The sequence below is a fragment of the Triticum aestivum genome, chromosome 2B (genome assembly GCF_018294505.1).
Source record: "Triticum aestivum cultivar Chinese Spring chromosome 2B, IWGSC CS RefSeq v2.1, whole genome shotgun sequence".
Lineage (NCBI taxonomy): Eukaryota > Viridiplantae > Streptophyta > Magnoliopsida > Poales > Poaceae > Triticum > Triticum aestivum.
In genome coordinates, this window is record NC_057798.1 from 399,690,860 (window position 1) to 399,712,033 (window position 21,174).

The following is a 21,174-nucleotide window of genomic DNA, read 5'->3' on the forward strand; positions in this document are numbered from 1 at the left end:
TTCCCATGACGACCCGTGAACGTCTACCTCCACTACGGCCTGTGAACGTCTACCTCCACTACGGCCCGTGAACGACTACTTCCACTACGAACTCGTTCTGTCCGGAAACGCTCGCTTCAAAGGTATAACCCAAGACGACCGTGACGAGATGCCCTTGCATGTATGAGATGTACGATATGTTTGCACCGTGTCCGAATTGTCACTCGTTTCCATGCCACCGTCCCGTGGGAACCCGGAAGTCGGGAGCACCCCACCATCTCTAGCATGTTGCACTCATCCGCACACTTCTCTCTTGCATCGGTATCTCAATCGAGTTACCGGAACCGATATGTTGCCATGGCACCATTTTCGGATATGCTGTCGTGGCACCATTTTCGTTATCGTTGCCGTGGCACCATTTTCGTTATCGGCGCCGTGGCACCCTTTTCGTTCCGCCATGGTGACCAAATGCTTCATAACGTGCTCATGTCAACGTTTTCATTAAAATTGCATAAACTTTCATATGTCATCCGCATCATGATAACAACATTTAAATGCTTAAAATTGTTGTTGCATTAAACTACTAAATGAAATGGGGACTTTCCGGAATTGTTGTTTGTTGTTCCGGCCTCATTTAAACTTGCTTAAATTGTTAGTTTAATTATGCTTCACCCTTGCCATGTTTAATAACATTTAATATTGTTGTGTTCCTAAACGAGAGAGAACTAAATAATTATTGTGGTGTTTCATCAATATGCAACCCGTTGCATATTGAGCTCCACTTAACTTGTAGTATTGTTTGTTGCACTTTGCCATGCCATGCCTCATTAATCCGGACATGCATCATATTTGGTTGTGCATCATGCCATGATTATGTGATGGTTTTTTACTATGTTGTTTGCTTCTTTCCGGTTTGCTTCTCTCGTTAGCTTCGGTTTCGTTCCGGAGTTGTGAGGATTCGTTCGACTACGTTCGTTTGTCTTCTTCATGGACTCGTTCTTCTTCCTTGCGGGATTTCAGGCAAGATGACCTTTACCCTTGATATCACTTCTATCTTTGCTTGCTAGTTGCTTCGTTCTATCGCTATCCTGCGCTACCTATCACTTGTTTGCCATGCCTCCCATATTGCCATGTCAGCCTCTAACTTTTTCACCCTTCCTAGCAACCGTTGTTTGGCTATGTTACCACTTTGCTCAGCCCCTCTTATAGCGTTGTTAGTTGCAGGTGAAGTTGAAGATTGCTCCATGATGGACAGGATTATGTTTGGGATATCACAATATCTCTTATATTATTAATGCATCTATATACTTGGTAAAGGGTGGAAGACTCGGCCTTATGCCTGGTGTTTTGTTCCACTCTTGCCGCCCTAGTTTCCGTCATACCGGTGTTATGTTCCCGGATTTTGCGTTCCTTACGCGGTTGGGTGATTTATGGGACCCCCTTGACAGTTCGCTTTGAATAAAACTCCTCCAGCAAGGCCCAACCTTGGTTTTAACATTTGCCTACCTAAGCCTTTTTCCCTTGGGTTCTGCAGACTCAAGGGTCATCTTTATTTTACCCCCCCGGGCCAGTGCTCGTCGTGAGTGTTGGTCCAACTTGTCAGCCGCCGGTGGCCACCAGGGGCAACTCTGGGCTGGCCTACCAGAAGTTTGGACAATCTGGTGTGCCCTGAGAACGAGATATGTGCAGCTCCTATCGGGATTTGTCGGCACATCCGGGCGGCTTTGCTGGTCTTGTTTTACCATTGTCGAAATGTCTTGTAAACCGGGATTCCGAGTCTAATCAGGTCTTCCTGGGAGAAGGTCTATTCCTTCGTTGATCGCGAGAGCTTGTCATGGGCTAAGTTGGGACACCCCTGCAGGGTATAATCTTTCGAAAGCCGTGCCCGCGGTTATGAGGCAGATGGAATTTGTTTATGTCCGGTTGTAGATAACTTGACACCGGATACGAATTAAAGTGCATCAACAGCGTGTGTAGCCGTGATGGTCTCTTCTCGGCAGAGTCCGGGAAGTGAACACGGTTTTGGGTTATGTTTGACGTAAGTAGGAGTTCAGGATCACTTCTTGATCATTGCTAGCTTCACGACCGTTCCATTTGCTCTCTTCTCGCTCTTATTTGCGTATGTCAGCCACCATATATGCTTAGTCGCTGCTGCAACCTCACCACTTTACCCCTTCCTTTCCCATAAGCTTAAATAGTCTTGATCTCGCGGGTTTTGAGATTGCTGAGTCCTCGTGACTCACCAGATACTATCACAACAGTTGCAGGTGCTGATGATACCAGTGCAGGTGATGCAACCGAGCTCAGATGGGAGCTCAACGAAGACCTTGGTCGTTGCTATGTTTCGTTTCATGTCGATCAGTAGTGTAGCCCAGTTGGGATGATCATGGATCTAGCAGTTGGGTTATCTTCTTTTCTTTTGGCTTCGTCCGTAGTCGGACTATGTGTGTATGCTGAATGATGTATGATTTATTTAAGTACTTGTGTGAAGTGGCGATTGTAAGCCAACTCTTTATCCCATTCTTGTTCATTACATGGGATTGTGTGAAGATGACCCTTCTTGCGACAAAACCACAATGCGGTTTTTCCTCTAAGTCGTGCTTCGACACGTGGGAGATATAGCCGCATCGTGGGCGGAGGAAAGGAGGCGACTAGTCGCTTCTGGCGAAGCAGCGAGTTCATGAGCAAGTGAATGAACGAGCAGCGAGTGAAGTGCAACAGTCGTAAGTAAGGCTCGCCATGTTCCTAAAAGGAGTGACCATCTTTTCTTCCCTTCTACTGACAATGAGCGAGCAGCAAGCTTAGGCAATAGTTTCCGTAGGGGTGGGGCGCAAGCAAGCGTTTTCAGGCTCCGCTAACTAGCGTACTCTTCTGCTATCAATGAAACCGAAAGAAAAAACCAGTGCCCTTTCGTATAGATCGAGACGCAATACTTTTTCTTTACTTCTTCCATACTAGGAAGAATGGAAGGAAATCCTTCGATAACACTTCTTCCTTATTTGAAGAAATGATATCCGACGCCCGTGGAAACTCTTCCATTTCAAAAAAGTTCTTCTTCTTAAGAAGCAAATAGCATTTCCTATTGATTTGTCCCCTGGACTAGACCTATGTAGATTCGGAATTATCCGTCGCTATGCTGTTCCCAAGGACTAGCAAAATCGAAATAGCGAAATTCTTGGGTCATCTCAATGGGTTCAGAAACCACACATTTCTCTGGATCATCATAGCGTACTTCCACATATCCACTCAAAGGAAAGTCTTTTCGTAATGGATGACCCTCGAAACCATAATCTGTTGATATACGGCGTAAATCCGGATGATTGATGGAAGAAACACCAGACATATCCCATACTTCTCGCTCCCACCGGCCGGCTGATGGAAATAGACTGACTACCGGAGATATTCGTGTTACTTCGTTTGCACTTGTTTGTACACGAATGCGTGAGTTATACCGAGTACTCAGTAAATTATGGACAACTTCAAATCTTCGTTTTTGAGAGGGATGATCCACTCCGCAAATATCGATCGAAACTTGAACCCTTGTATAGGTATGCCATTTTAGAAAGCACAACAATGGAAATGGGTAGTCAGTATTGGTATAAGATCTATTCCCATGTTCCGATCTTTTCATTTTATGTACCCATTTCTTGGGTAAAATCTCCCAACTATATTGGAAAATGGATTGGTTATCCATAAATGAAAATAAAGAAAGCTTTATTTTGGTTCCGCTTCTTGCTCTAAGCAGAAAGACTTGTTGGAAATCGCCGGTTGGGTTGGTCCGACCAAGAAAGGCATGGGAGTGGAGAGGCAGAAGTGAAAGACTGGCTACCAATAAAGATCCAAAACTGCACACACACTTTTTAGAGTTATGTATCCAGGATCGGCTGCATGCTCTAGTGTTGAATCGGGTATAGAACCCAGGATGCTTGGTTACAATTCCGAATCCGCTAAACCATCGCTCGGGGAAAAGTATTATACAGAGCATTAGTACTTATTCTAATCCTTTCCTTATATTTAGATTCTAGTAGTTTATTTCAGTCGTATTTGTATCCTTACTGCGGTTTTTTAAGGGTAACAAATAAAATATGCAGGTTCTATTTTATTGTTCCGAGACATATGATGATAGCATTGAGAATGAGAAATCTTTGCAAAATGCATGTATTATTAAGGAGTTCTGGAACGATTACTACGCTAAGCTGTTGGATATTGACAAAACGAAAAAGACTTCTAATGTTGATATGTATCAGGATGATGTTAGAAAGTTGTTGATTAATGAAAAGAAGAATCAAAATGGTGTGTTTTCCGATACTGAATTAATAGATTTACAGAATCAAATTGCAAATTGCACAATGAAGTTCGATGAGGATAATCTATTTAAAGTAACTCCTAACATAGTAAAGTTCTTGATTAATAAAGATCAGCCTAACGCCAAGCAATATCTAAAGGGTTGCCTACCAAGTAGCTTACCTATGCTTAAGATGTTTGGTAACTATACGCTTGAGGCTATCATGATTCATGTACTAGGCTTGGTATTCAACACTCTTCAGGAATCATCCGCAGTTAAGGCAACTAGATTTATAGATCAACTTAATTCAACTGTACGAGAACAAGCAAGGTTTCTACAATACAAAGCACCAGGTAGTGGTAAGGTGGAAGCAGTACTCACTAGTAAGGTAGAATCAGTTAAGGATGTTGTTCAGCCCAAAGGTGCTAGCAAAAAAGAGAAAAAGAAAAAAATGCAGTGTCATTATGATATCGGGAAATACTTGCTCCAATTCATGATTGAAAGAAATGTTCTACATATATCAACAGATAGGGGAGTAACAAAAGAAGATCCAGTGCTGGTTCTTAAGAAAGGTCAAGGGTATATAGAGAATTCTTGTTATGTTATGTGCAATTTGAACATAAATCTGCTCCCTATCAAACTCAATCTTCCGATGCTTTGCAAACCCTTGGATTGGCAACCAGCAGAGAGGGGGTCTGATCCTGATACATTATCGGATCTGATAGGAGGTTACTTATGCAAACCCACGGGGGATATCTAGAATCACTTTCGGCTATTAACTTCCCATGACTTAAACCACTTCTATATAAAGTTACATAAAAAAGAATACAAGTAGATGTGTGATATTTTGAATGGGCTTCAGTCTCAAGCGTTTGAAATAAACAAAAGGCTCTTGAGATTTCTGGAAAAGAATCGTCAATGTTTAGTTGAGTGTGGGCTTCTTTTACCAAATGCTCTGGCTCGGGTGAATCCGACAGAAGCCTCAGACATATTGAGGGAGTGCTACTTCAATAACGTCAAAGGTATTAAGAATGCTTGTAGCTATAACATACTGTTAAATAAATTATGAAAATAGGTGCAGCAGGCTAGTTATGAAGATTTTGTAATAAGACTTGCGTCAGCATATGAAGGTTATCAATTTTATTTGCCAGCATTCATGGACTTCCGTGGTAGAATCTACCGTTCAGGTGTATTGCATTTTCATGAGCGTGATTTGTCAAAAAGTTTATTACTCTTTTCTGCCGATCATCCTCAACCTCAAGCACAAAACCACCTATTGGAAAAAAAGAATCTCAGTCAACACTTAGCATGTGCTGCAGCCTTTAAGTATCCAAAGTTCTCGAACTTAGATGATGCCCTTAAATGGTATAATGAACACCAGACTGAAATGTTTACTTCAGACGAAAGTTTCATTCAATTTGCTGCGCAAGCTAGTGATCCATTTTTTTTCATAGCCAAGATCCTTTCTCAGGATGAAGGAGTGAGTAATTATCATCAGGTTCCAGTGACCCAAGATGCGAGTGCGAGTGCATATCAAATTATGAGTTATCTCTTGCTTAACTTAGAAATGGGTAGGAGAACGAATCTTCTTCCATCTTAAGACGGTCAAATCCAAGATGTGTACATGTGCTTGCGGGATGAGCTTAATAAATTGTTTTTTACCAGATTGAATAATGTTAGTAGTAGTAATTAGAAGAAAAAACTCATAGATTCTATGTTAACCAGAAAGTTCGTCAAAGGATTGTTTATGCCATCTCCATAGGGGTCCATCCGGTTCTTCCTCAAATGGGTTGCCTCAATCTTTATCAAAGTTTTGGTATCTAGCCTATCCAGCTACAGTATAGTATACTCCTTCCTTGCTCGATAGAGCTCTTTGAATCCGCTTCAACTAAATGCGTAAAATAGAGTAATTTCTTCAAAAGCCAGTTTCTTTCGAGAAGGCAGGAGGCCCATAGCGAGTTACAATAGTGCCAGTTCTTGTAAGGAAGGCCGTAATTCCGGTAACCTCGACTTCTCTAAGAATGATCTGGGCTAGCCGGGCACATCACATCAAAGTTAGGTCATTTGTCAAAAACATGGCAAATAGCTCAGTTGGTTTGGTAAGGGAGCTATTCTCTCACTTAAACCACTCCCATATTAGGTATTCTATCTCGTCTTAAAGTTCCCCCGCATTACCCATAACTTACCACCTATATCTCCGGAACTCAAATCGCAAAATGACAATGCTTTCGATAGTCTGCACTAAATTACTTTGTACGAATGCACATCTCGGCCATCGGGTAGCTGATCACCATTTCAAAGTCTATATCCGTGGTTCAAGAAATGGAATTGCTATTCTCGATTCAGACAAGACACTGATTTGTTTACGAAACGCTCTTCATTTTATAGGATCTCCCAGTCGTCAAAAAGGCCGTTCCTTCTTTTTAAAGACCAATCATTTATTTATTTATGAGATAACGGAAGAAATGGCAAGCTATTTAAGAAGCTATTTAAGAAATGTGAATTCTCATTGTTTCGATGATTCTCAATGGAAGATCGGGGCGTTTTTGACCAATTCTTTTGCAAATAAAAAAAAAATTCCGTTCAAGAAAGAAGAAGATGAATTTTGGGTTGAACCAACAACCTGATTGTGTGGTTATTCTGAATGCAGATAGAAAGTCTTCGGTCATACTGGAAGCTGATCGATCACAAATACCTATTCCATCCTTAGTTGATTCTACGATCCCATGGGAATCCTATAAAAGAATCACTTATCCCATCCCAGCGAATGATCCTATACAGTTCGTATATCTATTTCATCATTCGATCATGAAAATAGTGATTCTTGAACAGAATGCGATTAGTAGAGAAGCGCAATCTCTCAGAGTCACTTTGAGTACGGGGAAGTCCGCAGGAGGGATGAGATCCGCCTGCTACTCCACCTCTTCTTCTTCCCCAATAGACGAAGAAGAAAATAGGGCCAAGGCGCTATTGGAGATGCGCAAAAAATATCCATCGGGAGATGGCGCTGACGCTGACGCTAACGCTCACAAGGCGGTTTTGTAGGCAATTTCACAAAATAGTTTTTTTTTCGTTGAGCTCATAACCCGGTTTGGGCCGATTGACTCTGAGAGCGATCGAGGGGTCGCGGGCTCACACCTTGCTTTTGCGCATAGGATCGAAGAGATCCTATAATTTCATGGAAAGAGCAGCGGCTCTCTGAAAGACCTCATTGATCTGAAATTGGATTTGGAAGACGCCTCTAAAAGAGAGGAGATTCTACTTCCATATTTTTCCTCCAAAAAAGAGGCAAAGTCCTAGCGTGATACAAAAAGAAATAATGGGCAAGGGCGGGGAATGATAGGTTCATAGATGTGGAGTAATCAATTCTTCATTTGAAGAGTTAGTTGGCTGGCCTACCGGCCCGCAGATGTAGAGAGGTTGCCCCCACCATCCTCTTGAACTACGAAATCAAAGCGATTCCTGTTGATGGAAGAAAGGCTAATTTCGTTTGATCCGATCCGCCTATGCCAGTTCGAGTCTGGCGAGTCGCTATCATCTGTTGCCCTAACTTTTCCTATTAGCTCATCTTGTCCGTAGTGATATTTTGGAGAAGGAGAAATTACCGGAGTGAGAAAGGTAGAAAGAAGCAATCACGAAAGCTAGTGCTAGTTGTGGCTTTTTGTACTAATCTTGTTTGTTTGGTAGCTCGCATCAGCAGCTTTAAAAGGAATAGAAAATGAGGCTTTTTCCACCACACCAGGGGCGGGCATTACGCTCAAGCAGGGGAAGTCAATTTGACTGCTGCTCGAGAACCTGTTTGAACAAGAAGAAGTAGCATGGCTCCAGCGGGGCAGAGCCAATTGGCTACGACATGGTGACCGAAATACAAATTTTTCCACCACTTTGCAATTGCAAGAAAAAAGAGGAATCTGATCAAGTACTTGATGAGCGATACTGGAGATCGAATAGAAGGTAATGACTTACTCGATGCACATATTTAGGGCTATTTCTCTCATCTGTTTAATACGCAATTCTCTTCGATAAGAAGGGTTCTCTTGTGTTCCAGGGTTGATTAAGCGTCTGGTGGAACAGGGATACATTGTGTGAGGCCAAATTGCCTGACGAATTGATGAATATGGCTCAATATAGACTGGTCCAGGTATACCGGTCAGTCTTGAGCCACCAGGATAGCCTTCCACATATCCTGTTCCTCCCTTGAGTGGTAACTCTTTTCTAACCTTAGAATCCTGAACCAATTTGCTCCAAAGACTCTGTCATTGAAAGGAGTCCATAGGTTGATAAAATAGGTTTTCATGAAAACCACACGTAGATAGAAAAGGTAAGAGTTACACGTGCCAGAAGCGAGGAATACCGCTCGGAAGCCCGATTGAACCTGTCCTCATTCACTGCTATCTCCATATATTGGATGCCAAGCTTGAAAGGGTAATGGTCCGAGAGGATGGGGCCGTAGTCTTCTATTATGCACGCTACGCAGACGATATGGTCTTCGGCTTACCGAGAGGGGATAAGTCCACGCGAGTCACCCAGGGTCTCAAAAAGGTCTTAGCTAGAGTCCTTAGGGAGCTCCTACAGGGCTTCACTTCTACTGAAATTTCCAGAAAACAACCAGGGAGGCTACAAATTATCGGCTTGCCCCTGTCTCTGAAAAGTGAAGGTCAGCTCCACGTGGGTATTCCATCCAAACGATGGGAGAAGAGGATGACACTTGTTCGTATTGAAAACCGGAGACGAAGGGAAAGAGGTTTGATTGGAACATGTTCTAAAAGAACTCCTGTGTAGAACACGCCCGTATCTATTCTATGGGCTGGCTTCAGGCCAACCCTACTGCTGAAGTAGAAAGCATCACATTCCGGTTTTTCCATCACTTGATCAGAGACCGGGCGCAGAAATTCCTTGAAGAGAAGGGGATGCCTACAACCAATGCCTAAATAAAGGCATATGTCGAAAAGTGCAACTACTAATAGATTCAGTAAAGGAAGGTCCGGAACGGGCTGAGCTACTGCCCGAAATAGAAGAGGACGACTAGAGTAGAGGAGCCTAATTCCAACCCAAACAATTGACGAGGGACTCTAATTATTTTTCCGTTCTTGATTGTTTCAATTGCACTTTCTTCGTTGGAGGGTTGCTTGGGAAGTGCGATAGTTACGGCGCTTGGAGTATACGGATTGAATTCTTCCTTCTTCTATAGGTCTTTCTGGGTGGCGAGGCGGAAAAAAGGTGTAGAGAGGGAGAAGGTACATAAAAAATGATTTCTAAGGTAGAAAAGAGGCATCCACCAGTCATTGAGAACAGCTAATCCCGGAATTAGCAGGCCGGTATGCGAAGAGAATTCGGTATTGAATCCGCGAGGCCAGGTGAAGAAAAGTCCAATATGGGTGGATTACCTTTTTCTGAAGGATAAGTCTCTGGGACTGACTGAACTGAATGTATAGCGTCAAGATAAGAAGCATGGTAGTCGAAGATGTACCTTGTGGGGTGGGGTACGAGTAGACCAGACCAATGATGAAAAGCATAGATACGAGCATGGCCTCCCTGTCTCAAAAGCAGGCCGCCAAGGGTGCTCGCATGAAGCATTTCTCACTCATAAATAAGTAGTTATCACAAATTTAGAAACATGCTCTGATTTTTCTTATCGAATTTCATTCATATTTTCCAGTATTCGGAGTTGCTTGGGAAAAGGTCTAGTCAGGGTCGGTTCTGTTCGGAGTTTCGGGTTGATCGGAAAAAAACACCCTAATTAAGACTTTTGTATAGTTTGTGTCAACCTGAGTTTGGTTAAGTGCCCGCCCGCCTAGATAGATACATAAGTGTCAGTTTGAATGAAGTCAAGTGTAAACCGTGTCAACAACGAGAAATTGAAGTGTAAATCTGGATGGTTTGAAGTGGAAACCTTAACATGCAAAAGTGTCTACCTCATTAGAAAAGCAAGTATCTACCGGCGATATATTCATTCGAGTATCAACCGGCGTCAACCAGTTGTCAAACTCCAAATATTTCGTTCGTAGGGGCATGAAGAAGTTGCTAAACCGGTTGTAAAGTGGCTCTGATAAAAACCATCATTGCTTTATTTTTTACTTTTCATCTAGTAACGTGCATGAATGGATATGGTGGGTAAGATTTGAAAACGTTTGACATCAACCGGGCTCTACTTTGCTTTTACTTTACTTCACTTGCCAGGTCATTGTTGTCGATATTGAGGTGAGGACTCTCTCTTTATTCTCATTTTATTTATCACTAAATGATCTAACAAACGCATGATTTGATTACTAAATATTGAGTCATTGAACGAATATTCGAGTAAATTCACCTTTTTCTATGAAAGCAAGGATTGGGCTGGGTTGCTTATTCGTCATCACGGAGCAACCCAGTACCTTTTCTTAGGCGAGCGACTGAGACGAGAGCTTTCAATTATGCCGTTTTGGTCAAATCCCAGGGCTCTTTCTGATTTGATTAAATACTTCTATGTTGTATGATAATAGAAAGTCAAGATCTCACTCGCTTTTTCTGCTTTTCTCGGCTGTTGCCTTTTTCCACATCGATTGCTATAGGAGTTCCATCCTCAACCTATGTATGCTCAAAGAACTGGATCACGGAACTCTCAGCCCTTTGCCCCAAGGCTACGAAAACGTTTCTACTCCCTTTCCCTTCCCAACGTCATATCTTTCTTCGACAAGAAGGAAAGATCACTCTCTATCTAAATGATAGAACCACTGGCACGGTACCTTTCACATTGGTAAGTCAAATCCTGGTGAAGACATCACGAGCAATGACACAACGACATCATCTCCACTTCGTAGCCCATCGGTCTTCATTCATTGAAGCCAGGGCATTGACTGACTTTCAGCGATCGCTATAAGAAAGACATAAAAAAAGTTCTCCTAAACCTGTTCCTTTCCGTTACTACTACTTGGAATTGGAAGTCTAGGAGCAGGACTAACCTTTTTCTTTCGTTTAAATAAAGTCGAGATGTAGCTTTCTCTATCTCAATAAATTATTCCACCTCCATTCATTGGAGAACAAAGCGTTATCTGATTAGATCCTTGCTTCAAACTCAACCGAATCAAGTTTCAAAAATAGATGTGGAAGAGGCAAAGGGAAGAGCGGGGTTGCCGAATTGTTTCTCAGAGCCGGACGAAACATCTATCTCTATTTACAATACCGCCAAGAAAACTTTGTCGAAAAAGGTTGTCATCGTAATAGGGATTGCACCTCAACATGGCAGCCCTCAATTCTGCCAATTGTGTGTGACTTGTACTCTTCTAGGCTTCCTCTTTGCCTCAAGTGATCAAACTCATCAACTACACCAACCACATTTCTTACCTCAAACCTCTCTACAATCTCTTGAATTCACTCTTGCCAAGATACTTGTCCCCTATTCACTAAGAAACTGTTGTACCAGCTTTCAACTCTCCCCTAAGGTGCATAGCCGAAAGTTCTACCTTGTACCAATCCGTAACTTGGTACACCGAAAAGTAATGTTCACACTTTTGTATCCAAGACCTGGCCCCTTCAAATATTGGAAAATAAACTCTAGGAGGTTGATGTATTTGCTGCCCATATTGATATTGATTTTGCAGCCTTTGTTCTTGCAGGTATTGGTACGGGTCATGCTGTTGAGTTGGAAGCGGTTGGTTAAGGTAAGTATATATTGGCACTTCTAGTTTCATGGAATTTCCAGCATAGGGCAAAAGTATTGGTTGGGAAAATTGGATATTTGGTATTGAATTGGGTCTTGGTTGTGGTGGTGGAGGTGCAGGATTAGGTCTAATATTATCATGTTTTGAGCTGTGAGGAAGGCCATAGGTGGCTGGAAACAAGTGTTCGTGCCAAGGTTTTGAGGGGGATAGAGAGGGTTATTTTTGTGATTGGGTCTTTTAGTTGCTTTGCTACTAGAGGTCTAGGTGGTCAGGGGTTTAAAGGTCTGGAATAGGTGTGAGTGGTGGTCGTATTCAGTACCAATGGTACGGTAATTGGAGGTTCAGGCGGTTCAGGCCTAGGATAAGAGCTAGAGGCTTGTTGAGGGGTAGCCATGGTTTCAGCTTCACTGGCAACAGCTGGTAGGGACATTTGTTGTGGTGTTCTAGGAAAATGAACCATATTGCCCCTAGTTGTCTTAATCGAGCTATGCTCTTCTTCAACGCTCCGCGCCTTCAAAAAAGTAGTTTTGTTGCTTGCGCTTTAATTTAGGAGTTTCAACTTAACTAGCATATGTGCATTTGGGTTGTTGGCATATGTCGGCTACATAATGGATGCTTTTCCATCATTGTTCGACTTGCACAGAAACAATGGGTCCCTTCTGGTTTCTTTTTCTCCCTCCAAGTTTGTTCTTCACTGTAATGTGTGTCAACTCAACAAGAGTGAGCACACCCTTCCTGCTGGTCTTCTTCAACCTTTGTCTGTTCCATTACAACCTGGGTCTTCTATTTCAATGGATTTTCTTGAGGCACTCCTCGAGTTTTATGGTTATAGCTCAATACTTGTGGTCGTGGACCGTTTCACTGGCTCATTTCATTCCTCTATCTCACCCTTTTAGCTGTATACCCTATCTTGTATCCATTAGTAAGTCTACTCTTCTTACCCCCTCTCCTCTACCTTTTGTGGCCCATCTATTAGCCTTTTGACCATCTTTGAGTCATAGCGAGACGACTCTATCTCTTTTCACAAGTACAGCCGTAAGTACAGTTGCGGGCGTCAACGATCAGCAGTACTGAGCTACAGAAAGTCTATCGAATTATAGCTACGGAAAGTCTATTGAAAGGACCTAATCAAAGGCTACTATAGCTATAACTGACCCGCCTATGGAATCTATTGGCTCGACTGAACCGACATGAAATGAAAGAGAGGAAGGCGGAAGCTATTGGTAAATAGAGGGGGGATGTTCTCCGTGTCTTTTAGCCCTCACTAGATGACAACTTGCTTACTTTTCACTTCTTCTTAAGCTTGGCAGACTAGTTCCTGACTGACTTGATAGTGCGATGAGCTTACTTGCTCTAGTTCTATCCTCAGGATTTACTTACCTGAGTACCTAGCACCGAGGATCAATGTAATTTACTTTCAAAAAGATGCTATTGATGCTAACACGCATATAAATAGATGTTCCCCACTGCTTGCTCCTCTTACCCGAATGGGGTTATATGCCTTAGTGAAACTCAGGGTAAAGTGGCAGAGGTATGACCTCGGGAAGAAAGAAAGATCGGGCGGGGAAAACGGGGTTCGAACCCGCGACTTCTGGCGTGACAGACCAGCACTCTAACCAACTGAGCTATTTCCCCCTTTCGTAACTACTGTCGATTCAACAGTCACCTACCGGTTACCTTTGTAACTATACCAAAGTAGCTGTACAACAGAATGCCCTTCGCCTTTAGTACTTTTCTTATATATATTATGTTATATACTAAATGTGTCAAAGCAATAGAACTTATTGAAAAAAAAACAAGCCCATCTTTCTCAAAAAGGAAGAGAGGGTGCGCCCCCCCAGAGAGAACCCCATTCTTTCAAGAAAGTTCTAATTAATTATGTAGAAAAAGAAATAAGGAAAATAGGAGTAAGCGAGTAGGGTCAACAAGATTCTAAACGAATACCACAAGTGACGGAACCGACGATGATGAAGAGATAAGGGGCGAAGGATATTTTTTCTATTATTCCAATTCTTATTTATTGATTATCTAATTTATTTAGATCCATATTCATTTGCATTTGCAAAAACAAACTCTCTTTCATTTTCTTTTTACTTTTGCGCTAAGGATAAGGGAACTGAGAAAAAAAGAGCTGGCTTGGCTGGTACATCAAGCATATGACATATTGCTTGTTCGGTGTGGTACACATATCTGTCAATGTCAATCAAGTAAGAAAATGCATTCCCACTGTCTGAGGAAAAGGTGAAGAATTGCAATTTATTGAGCTTGTAAGGCCCGTTGAAGTCCCCGAGAAAGGGTATAAATAGGGCTATAAGTAGGCCGTTTGCTATTGCAATAAGGGCTGCTCGCCTTTCCTTTTGACGGCTTGGCTTCCTATCGCTCCTATGTAGTGGTCGACCTTAAAAGGAGTCTTCCTACCATACCATCATGCATGCCTATGTTATAGTGCGTTAAGCTTCGCCAGAAGCAAGCAAGATGATGAAGCGAAGCTTCGTAGACAAGGCTCGTTCCGTGCTTTACTTACGAGCTCATGTAGTAAGGCCTCACCCTACTTCAATAAGGGCTTATGCACTCCACTCGTAAACGAGCGTTAGAGCTTTTTGAGCGAGCGAGCGAAGCCTTCCTGGAGCTTCCCCCTTCCCTCACCCGAGAATTGCATTTCCGCTTCAGCTTCCCCGGTTTAGTTGGTTTGGAGGATTAATTGATTGGATACCCAATCCGCATAATCTTTCAAAGTCACTGCTTATATGACGATAGGTGTAAAGGCATGATTAGTTCCACGAATCTCACTGCACTGACCATAGTAAACTCCTTCTCGTTGTACCGAGATGGAGGTAAGATTTGAACGACCAGGTACAGCATCACATTTGACACCTGAGGAAGGTACAACCCAACTATGAGGTACATCAGCGGGTGTTACAATCATACATAGATGAGTTTTGGCTGGTACAACCACTCTATTGTCAACTTCTAATAAACGTGATTGACCCAATTCTAGATCATCTTCTGGAATCGTATAACTGTCAAAAGTGAGTGACTGTTCATCGGAACTGTTATAGTCCGAATACTCATAAGGTTGGGTCGACGCCCGCCTCCCCCCAAACTTGACTTGCAAGTTTCCCCGCAAAAAGCTCTCCACGCCTACTTTTATTTATAAAGAGCACTATTCTTCTTTAGTTAGGTAGTTCTCCCCCCTCTATGAGACCGTAAGACCCCGGTGGAATCGAAGGCCCGCTTACTAATAGGCAAGAGGGGACCCTTTCTCGCCCAGCCCTACCTACATCAGTGAAGCTGGAACCGAGGAAGACAATGTTCAGCACACATGAGACAAAATGAAGGTATGGGACGGTCAGTTCACCACGGAAAGGGATGCTAGTCGGCTTTGGCGAAGTTGTAGGCCCCAATAGATTAGATCTCAAGAGTGATTCCTCACCTATCCTGCCAGGGGCCAAGTCGAAGGCTCGAGTATAGATTCCCTATGCTCATGTGAACGGCCGGCCCGTAGATCTAAAAGGATCCATAAAAAAGACCGGAAAGTATGTCGAAAAAAACTCGTTCATGAGACCTCGAATTCCCATGTTCCAGCCTGCACTATGCCAGCAGGTCCCACCCCCAATTTCTTGAGTCACCCTTATCTAAAAAAAAGGGACGGAGTCTATCTAGATCATAGGATCACTGTATTCAGAGGTCAATTCTCTTTCTTTGACCTCCCACCGTTCACGACATCCCTTGCTTCTCGCAAGAACAGCTCCTCGGTGGAGGAGTAGAAGTGCTGGTCCCCTTCGGTCAAGTGCTTGTGCGTGCTCTTACCTACTGTAGGACCTCCGTCCCCGAAGCGAAGAAGGAGGAGCAGGAACAACATGTTGTCCTCTCTTGGCCCAGTAGTTCCGCAACTACTACCGTGGTTGTTGCCAACGGGGATCCCCCATTGCGAAAGGTAACGGGACCAGCCCTCAGGTCCAAAGTTGTATGCCACTGCTGTGGTGCCGATAGATTCACTACTGAAGCCCCGTTATCGGACATTGCAGGCTTAGCATCTATTTTTCGTATATCGCTCCACCACACCGAGAAGAGGTATGTTTACCTCCAGCAATAACAAGAATGGAACCATAGGCTCCTATGCTGGGAGCATTTCGGGGTATAGGTCTAACCACCTCAACTCCCCGTTTCTGGCATGCTATAGTTCTTTTAGTCTCTCGACGACGGGAATGGGAGATGACCGGTAAGCCAGATGCTTCGCGAACCACCGGTACATTTCGTTGCACTTAAATCACCCTCGTTAAGAGGCGCACTCCGATACCATTGATGTCCAATAGCTTTGATAGTAATGGCTGGATCTACTAATACCCCATCCATTGAGTATAACAGAGCAAACGATGGTATAGCAATGAACAAAAGAATGACACTTGGAAATATGGTCCGAATAATTTCGATAGTAGTTCCATGAACAATCCTTTGTGGGATTGGATTAGTTTGCTCGTTGAAATGCCATAAAGCGCGAACCAACATCCGTGATACGAAAACCAAAATAAGAATGAGGAAGAAAAAGATATCGTGATGTAAGTCAATGATTCCTTGCATCATAGGTGTTGCTGCGTCTTGAGATCCTAATTGGCATGGTTCCGCAGCATCACAAAGAGCGATTGTGAGGAATCGACATGATAATGAACGAAGAATCATTGGAATTTCCCATCTTTTTCAGCTCTGCTCCCGGAAAGAGAAAGGAAAGGAGACTGATCTTGACGTCGGCGTTGGTTTTTCCAACGAAAAACAAGAACATTCTTTCACGAACTTCCATGACAAAATGCTAGTTGCCTACAGTGTGGCAACTGCTAATTCATTTAAAAAGAAGACAAAGTACTTACTTTGTATGCCATGGTTAATTAAATCAAGATATATTTCATTCAATGATAGAATTTGTTCTTCTATGGATCCCCCAGGATAAATCATTTTATTAAAGATATCCCGGGGTGAGAGTCCCTCCGGTAATTGGACATTACCCGGAGTTTTCTCCAAAAGTCTCCATAGCGTAGATTCCATTTTCTGTTTTAGGACTTCCAAATCCAATTCATGGGGTGATCTAAGTCCAGCCAGCTGCCCCGCCTTAAAAGCGGAAAAAATGGCAACCGAAAAAATGATTCCGGCAGCCATATAAGAAATGAATTGGTTATCCATAAATGAAAATAAAGAAAGCTTTATTTTGGTTCCGCTTCTTGCTCTAAGCAGAAAGACTTGTCGGAAATCGCCGGTTGGGTTGGTCCAACCAAGAAAAACGGAGGATAAAATAGAATTACCAACCTAATTCAGAAAGAGCACACCAACGGAGAACCTACTATACTACAGGGAACATTTCAGAATGGAAAATGAAAATGAAGAAACCTATCCAAATGCCTTTCTTTTTTAACCTAATATACCCAAAACTAGACTATTTGTTGAGTTTATGCGCACAATTTCATCGACACTTGTAGCCGAGCAGCGAAATCACAAACAAGTTCTTATACGATAAATTCATTGCCAAAAACTTCCGAAAAGAAGCAATCCATCATCGGATAGCCGAACCGAAGAAACAAACCGAAACACTACTTACGAGTTTATGTGACGAGGCAATTTCTGAATTGAAGTGTAAAAGCGACACTCACCGGCTTGGTTTAGGAATCGATAGCCTACACAAGAAATAAAAGCAAAGGAAAAGCGTTTTTCTCAAGTCTCAAATAAACTCAAGGACATATTCGAAGAAATTCTGACCGTCGGTCGGGATGGTTTGTGGATTACGAACAGCTATGATAACTGAACCTAGCAAGATAGTAATTACAACCCAAGAAGTGATGAGTACTTGGGCATGAATTTGGAAACCTCCTATTTGCCAATAGAAGTGTTGGCCTACTTCTACACCTGATATATCGTATAAAAACAAACACAAACTAGATACGGAATCGCAACGTTTCTTTCTATATGATAATATGCACCGAGGGGAGGAGTAGTTTCAAATAGAAGTCAAGTAAACAGATTCAAGTTAGCCCAGTTTGGTTCAGCCTTCCTCGGGGAAACCTCGGAAAGAAACAGTTCTTATAGACCTTCCTTAGAAAGGAATGGATTCCTAACCACTGAATAATATTTCATCTCCAGTGGACCACAGTCGTATTAGCATACCAATCATATCCGGTATGGAGCCAGCGTCACTGTCGGTTTAGCGTGAGTACCTTCCCACTGTACTCGATAGCATTCGTGCACCTAGCATTTATGCAGAATTGTCTACCAGCTCCTGCCTTCTTGTCCTTTGCGCTCAAGTCTATGGCCAGTACTGCCCGGGGCAATATTAGCACTTTTCTGAGGGTTCCATCGCCTCTTGGTTGGTTTTTCTCCGCAAGCAGAGCAAGCTAGTTCACATCCGATTATCCTTACCGCACTAACCATTGCTGGTGAGGTAGCCTTGCCCTAACGTCATAGAGAAGACGTGCCGCAGCTGCCTTTCTAAGACCTGGTACAAGTGATGACCTTGCTGATAAGGGTCGAATGCGTAGTTCATTCGCATGTCTTTCGAAAGAATTGACAGTTGATGACAGAACGAACTGTTCGACCTTGATTTCTTGGCTTTGATGTTGTTATCACAATCAGGTTGCCATAACACGCATTGCTATGTTGAGACAACATGATCTTGAATCAGGATTGGATTGCCTTATCTTATTAGTAGGAAGAGGTGAAGTTCCCTTTTCTTTTCCCTGGGAAACGGTACCTGCATTCCCGTGAGCTTTTCCTATCCCATTGCTCTCTATTCTCTAATTCCCTTAATCAAACAAAGTTTATATACCCTTAGATTTGGGGATCCTTCTTTTCTGCACTTCCCCTTTTCTCTACTTCCCATTGGAGTGTACGGGGCCATTTTGAGATATGGGATAGGTCTGTTTTCATCAACCAGCAGGAGGAAAGCTAGCACATTTACCTTAATACATTGCACTACCGAGAAGTTTGATGACTTCTCACCTTCATAACATACTTACCAAACCTAGTAAGGGATTTTGTACCTTAATCTAGTGAAAGGTGCACATCCGATCCCTAATCTAGCTCTCTGTGCAGAAACCCATTGGCAAAGAAACGGGTTGATTCTTCGGTTCAAGTGATGGTGGGGGATCAAGAAGAGTGGCTATGTGGGGTTTGAACTTGGACACAGGATTAGCTTAATTTGGATAGTTCATTTTATCACTCCACTGGGCCCTTGGCCTTTCTCCCTATGTGGATGGATGATAAGAAAAATGCCAATTGAACCAAGTAAGGGCTCCGCGTGAAGCATATTATGTAGATCTAGCTGACAATAATAACTGAGATCCTATAAAAATAACGCATTAGCGACCCCTTGGATAGACAATTCATGCTACTCGACTCACCATCACTCTTTAGAGACATTCGACGAAAAGCAAGCTTACCAATAAGAAACAGCTGGCATGGCAGTATCTTCTATATCTTCTATAATGAATATAATGTGCACACCTGGCTTTAACCAGATAAAATCTAGTACAGCGGGAAGGATGTCATATTTCTGGTCCACTACTTAGACTCTACGAGGGCTTTAGGTGAGGAACTACTTATCTCCCAAGGCACCCTTCTCCTGAGTCCTACCCAGCTCAAGTTTAAGAATGCGCACAACCCCAAGGATAGGTAGAGGGGGATCTTGTTCTGTTCAGTGCCGCCTCTTCCTCGGCCATTCAAGAAAGGGATTTGCTTCTTCTTACAGGTCCTTGAGAAAAAGAAGAAAGATAGGAAAGGAATTAGGGCGTTGTCGAAGGCAATGGTCCAGCTTGTGTGAATGGATTTCATTGTTTTTTTAGATTCCACTATTTGTTCGATAGCAAGCAAACTCTCCCAATTTAGGACCTTCAGTGATCTTACAACGAACATTGCAAATGACAATCAACGAATTCCGGCGAAATAGAAGATCTACGGGTCACCATAGTCTTCTGATACACAAATAGGATTCCGCACTCTTAAACAAGAGGTTGCCACTTAGCATAAGGAAAGGGAAGAGTAAGGCCAGCATTGACTAGAGCTACTGATATCTCGGGACACTATGTGAAATAGCTACGATATGCTTGCTATTCTGGGAAGATAAGTCATGCCTTAGGAAACTAGTCATGTTATGATCAAATTGGAATGTGCGGGCTTTGTGACTACCACTGATTGGAGGATCAAGAAGCCTACTAGTTCACTCTTCCAGCGATATCTGATCAATCGCTCCTGCCGGTTGTACAGATTCTATCACTGGCTTTAGGTTATTCCTTCTCGGACCTGACGTCTCCATCACTACTAATAAGGAAGGCCACTTTATTTTGTATCGGGCCTTCAAAACGCAACGCAGTAGAAACAGATAGCTGAGTAGAGAGTGCGGCCGAAGCATCCATAGCTTAGCGATTATGTTCTTATAGATAAGGATTAGACGGATGTAGACAACCAATAAATCTAAGGTGAACCAATAGAAATAGAGTCTGGTGGAAGCGGTCATCCCGTGAGGAGAGACTCAAGAATATGATAATATGATGACTCCGCTGCGCTGCTCTGCTGACTAGCCGTTTCCTCTTCTAAGTAAATAACCAGCTTCAGTTCATGCTCCTTGCTGGCATAACCATATTAAGCTGCATTGGATAAACAATCGAAACTCTGTAATTGTTAATAGTAGGGTAGCGAAGTAGCCGGGGTTGCACGCATCATCAGAATTCTAGTATAAGGAAGCGACGGGAAGGGAAAGGTGATTACAAAATACGGATACGTAAGGGTTGTGTTTATTGACTATCACAGGAAAATGGGAAGAATTTATCACACATGGTATCAGAGCTGATACCTTCACCCAAACCGTAGACGCCGGCGATGAAGAAGGAGGTGAGGGCGCCTGCTTTGATTAGGCTTACTGTAAGTTTGTTTGAAGCTCCGGAGTCTAGTCTACCAATGGGTGCTATGGTGTGTCCTCCCCTCTAAGGTCTCGCTTGGATAATCGACTCTTACGACCCACACAGGAGAGGGTTTTTCCCAACCGTTCATGCCTCTCGGCTATGAAATAAAAGAGTGGGCTCTTTGAAGCTAGGTATTAAGCACAGGAAGGTATGGGAATATAGCGAGCACTTTCTTAAACCGAGATGTGAGACTACTAAAGAGGCAGGTAAAGTGGGAAGTGGGATTCATGATGCAAGCTTATGAAGAAAAAAAGAGATCTCATTAATCCTTCTAAAAATAGTTATAGCAATCCCTCGCCATCTGAGCCAGAACGAATCCCAGTCAAATCTC

General features: G+C 42.9%; 1 protein-coding gene, 1 non-coding gene and 2 pseudogenes across 2 annotated transcripts; 1 reads left to right on the top strand and 3 right to left on the bottom strand.

Moving 5' to 3' along the window:
* Nucleotides 1-3,085: 3,085 nt before the first annotated feature.
* Nucleotides 3,086-4,000, bottom strand: LOC123045134 (NADH dehydrogenase [ubiquinone] iron-sulfur protein 3-like). The gene has a single exon (XM_044468077.1). The coding sequence runs from the start codon at nucleotides 3,962-3,964 to the stop codon at nucleotides 3,101-3,103; it is 864 nt and encodes a 287-aa protein (XP_044324012.1). The 5' UTR covers nucleotides 3,965-4,000; the 3' UTR covers nucleotides 3,086-3,100.
* Nucleotides 4,001-6,282: 2,282 nt separating this feature from the next.
* Nucleotides 6,283-7,577, top strand: LOC123045133 (ribosomal protein S2, mitochondrial-like; annotated as a pseudogene).
* Nucleotides 7,578-13,465: 5,888 nt separating this feature from the next.
* Nucleotides 13,466-13,539, bottom strand: TRNAD-GUC (transfer RNA aspartic acid (anticodon GUC)). Its single transcript has one exon. It is a non-coding gene; the product is annotated as a tRNA-Asp (tRNA).
* A 1,108-nt stretch (nucleotides 13,540-14,647) lies between these two features.
* Nucleotides 14,648-16,668, bottom strand: LOC123045135 (cytochrome c oxidase subunit 2-like; annotated as a pseudogene).
* Nucleotides 16,669-21,174: the final 4,506 nt, after the last annotated feature.

Excerpts from the sequence above, each read along its gene's own strand:
- LOC123045134 (XM_044468077.1), bottom strand. The coding sequence starts at position 3,964 with ATGCTCTGTATAATACTTTTCCCCGAGCGATGGTTTAGCGGATTCGGA.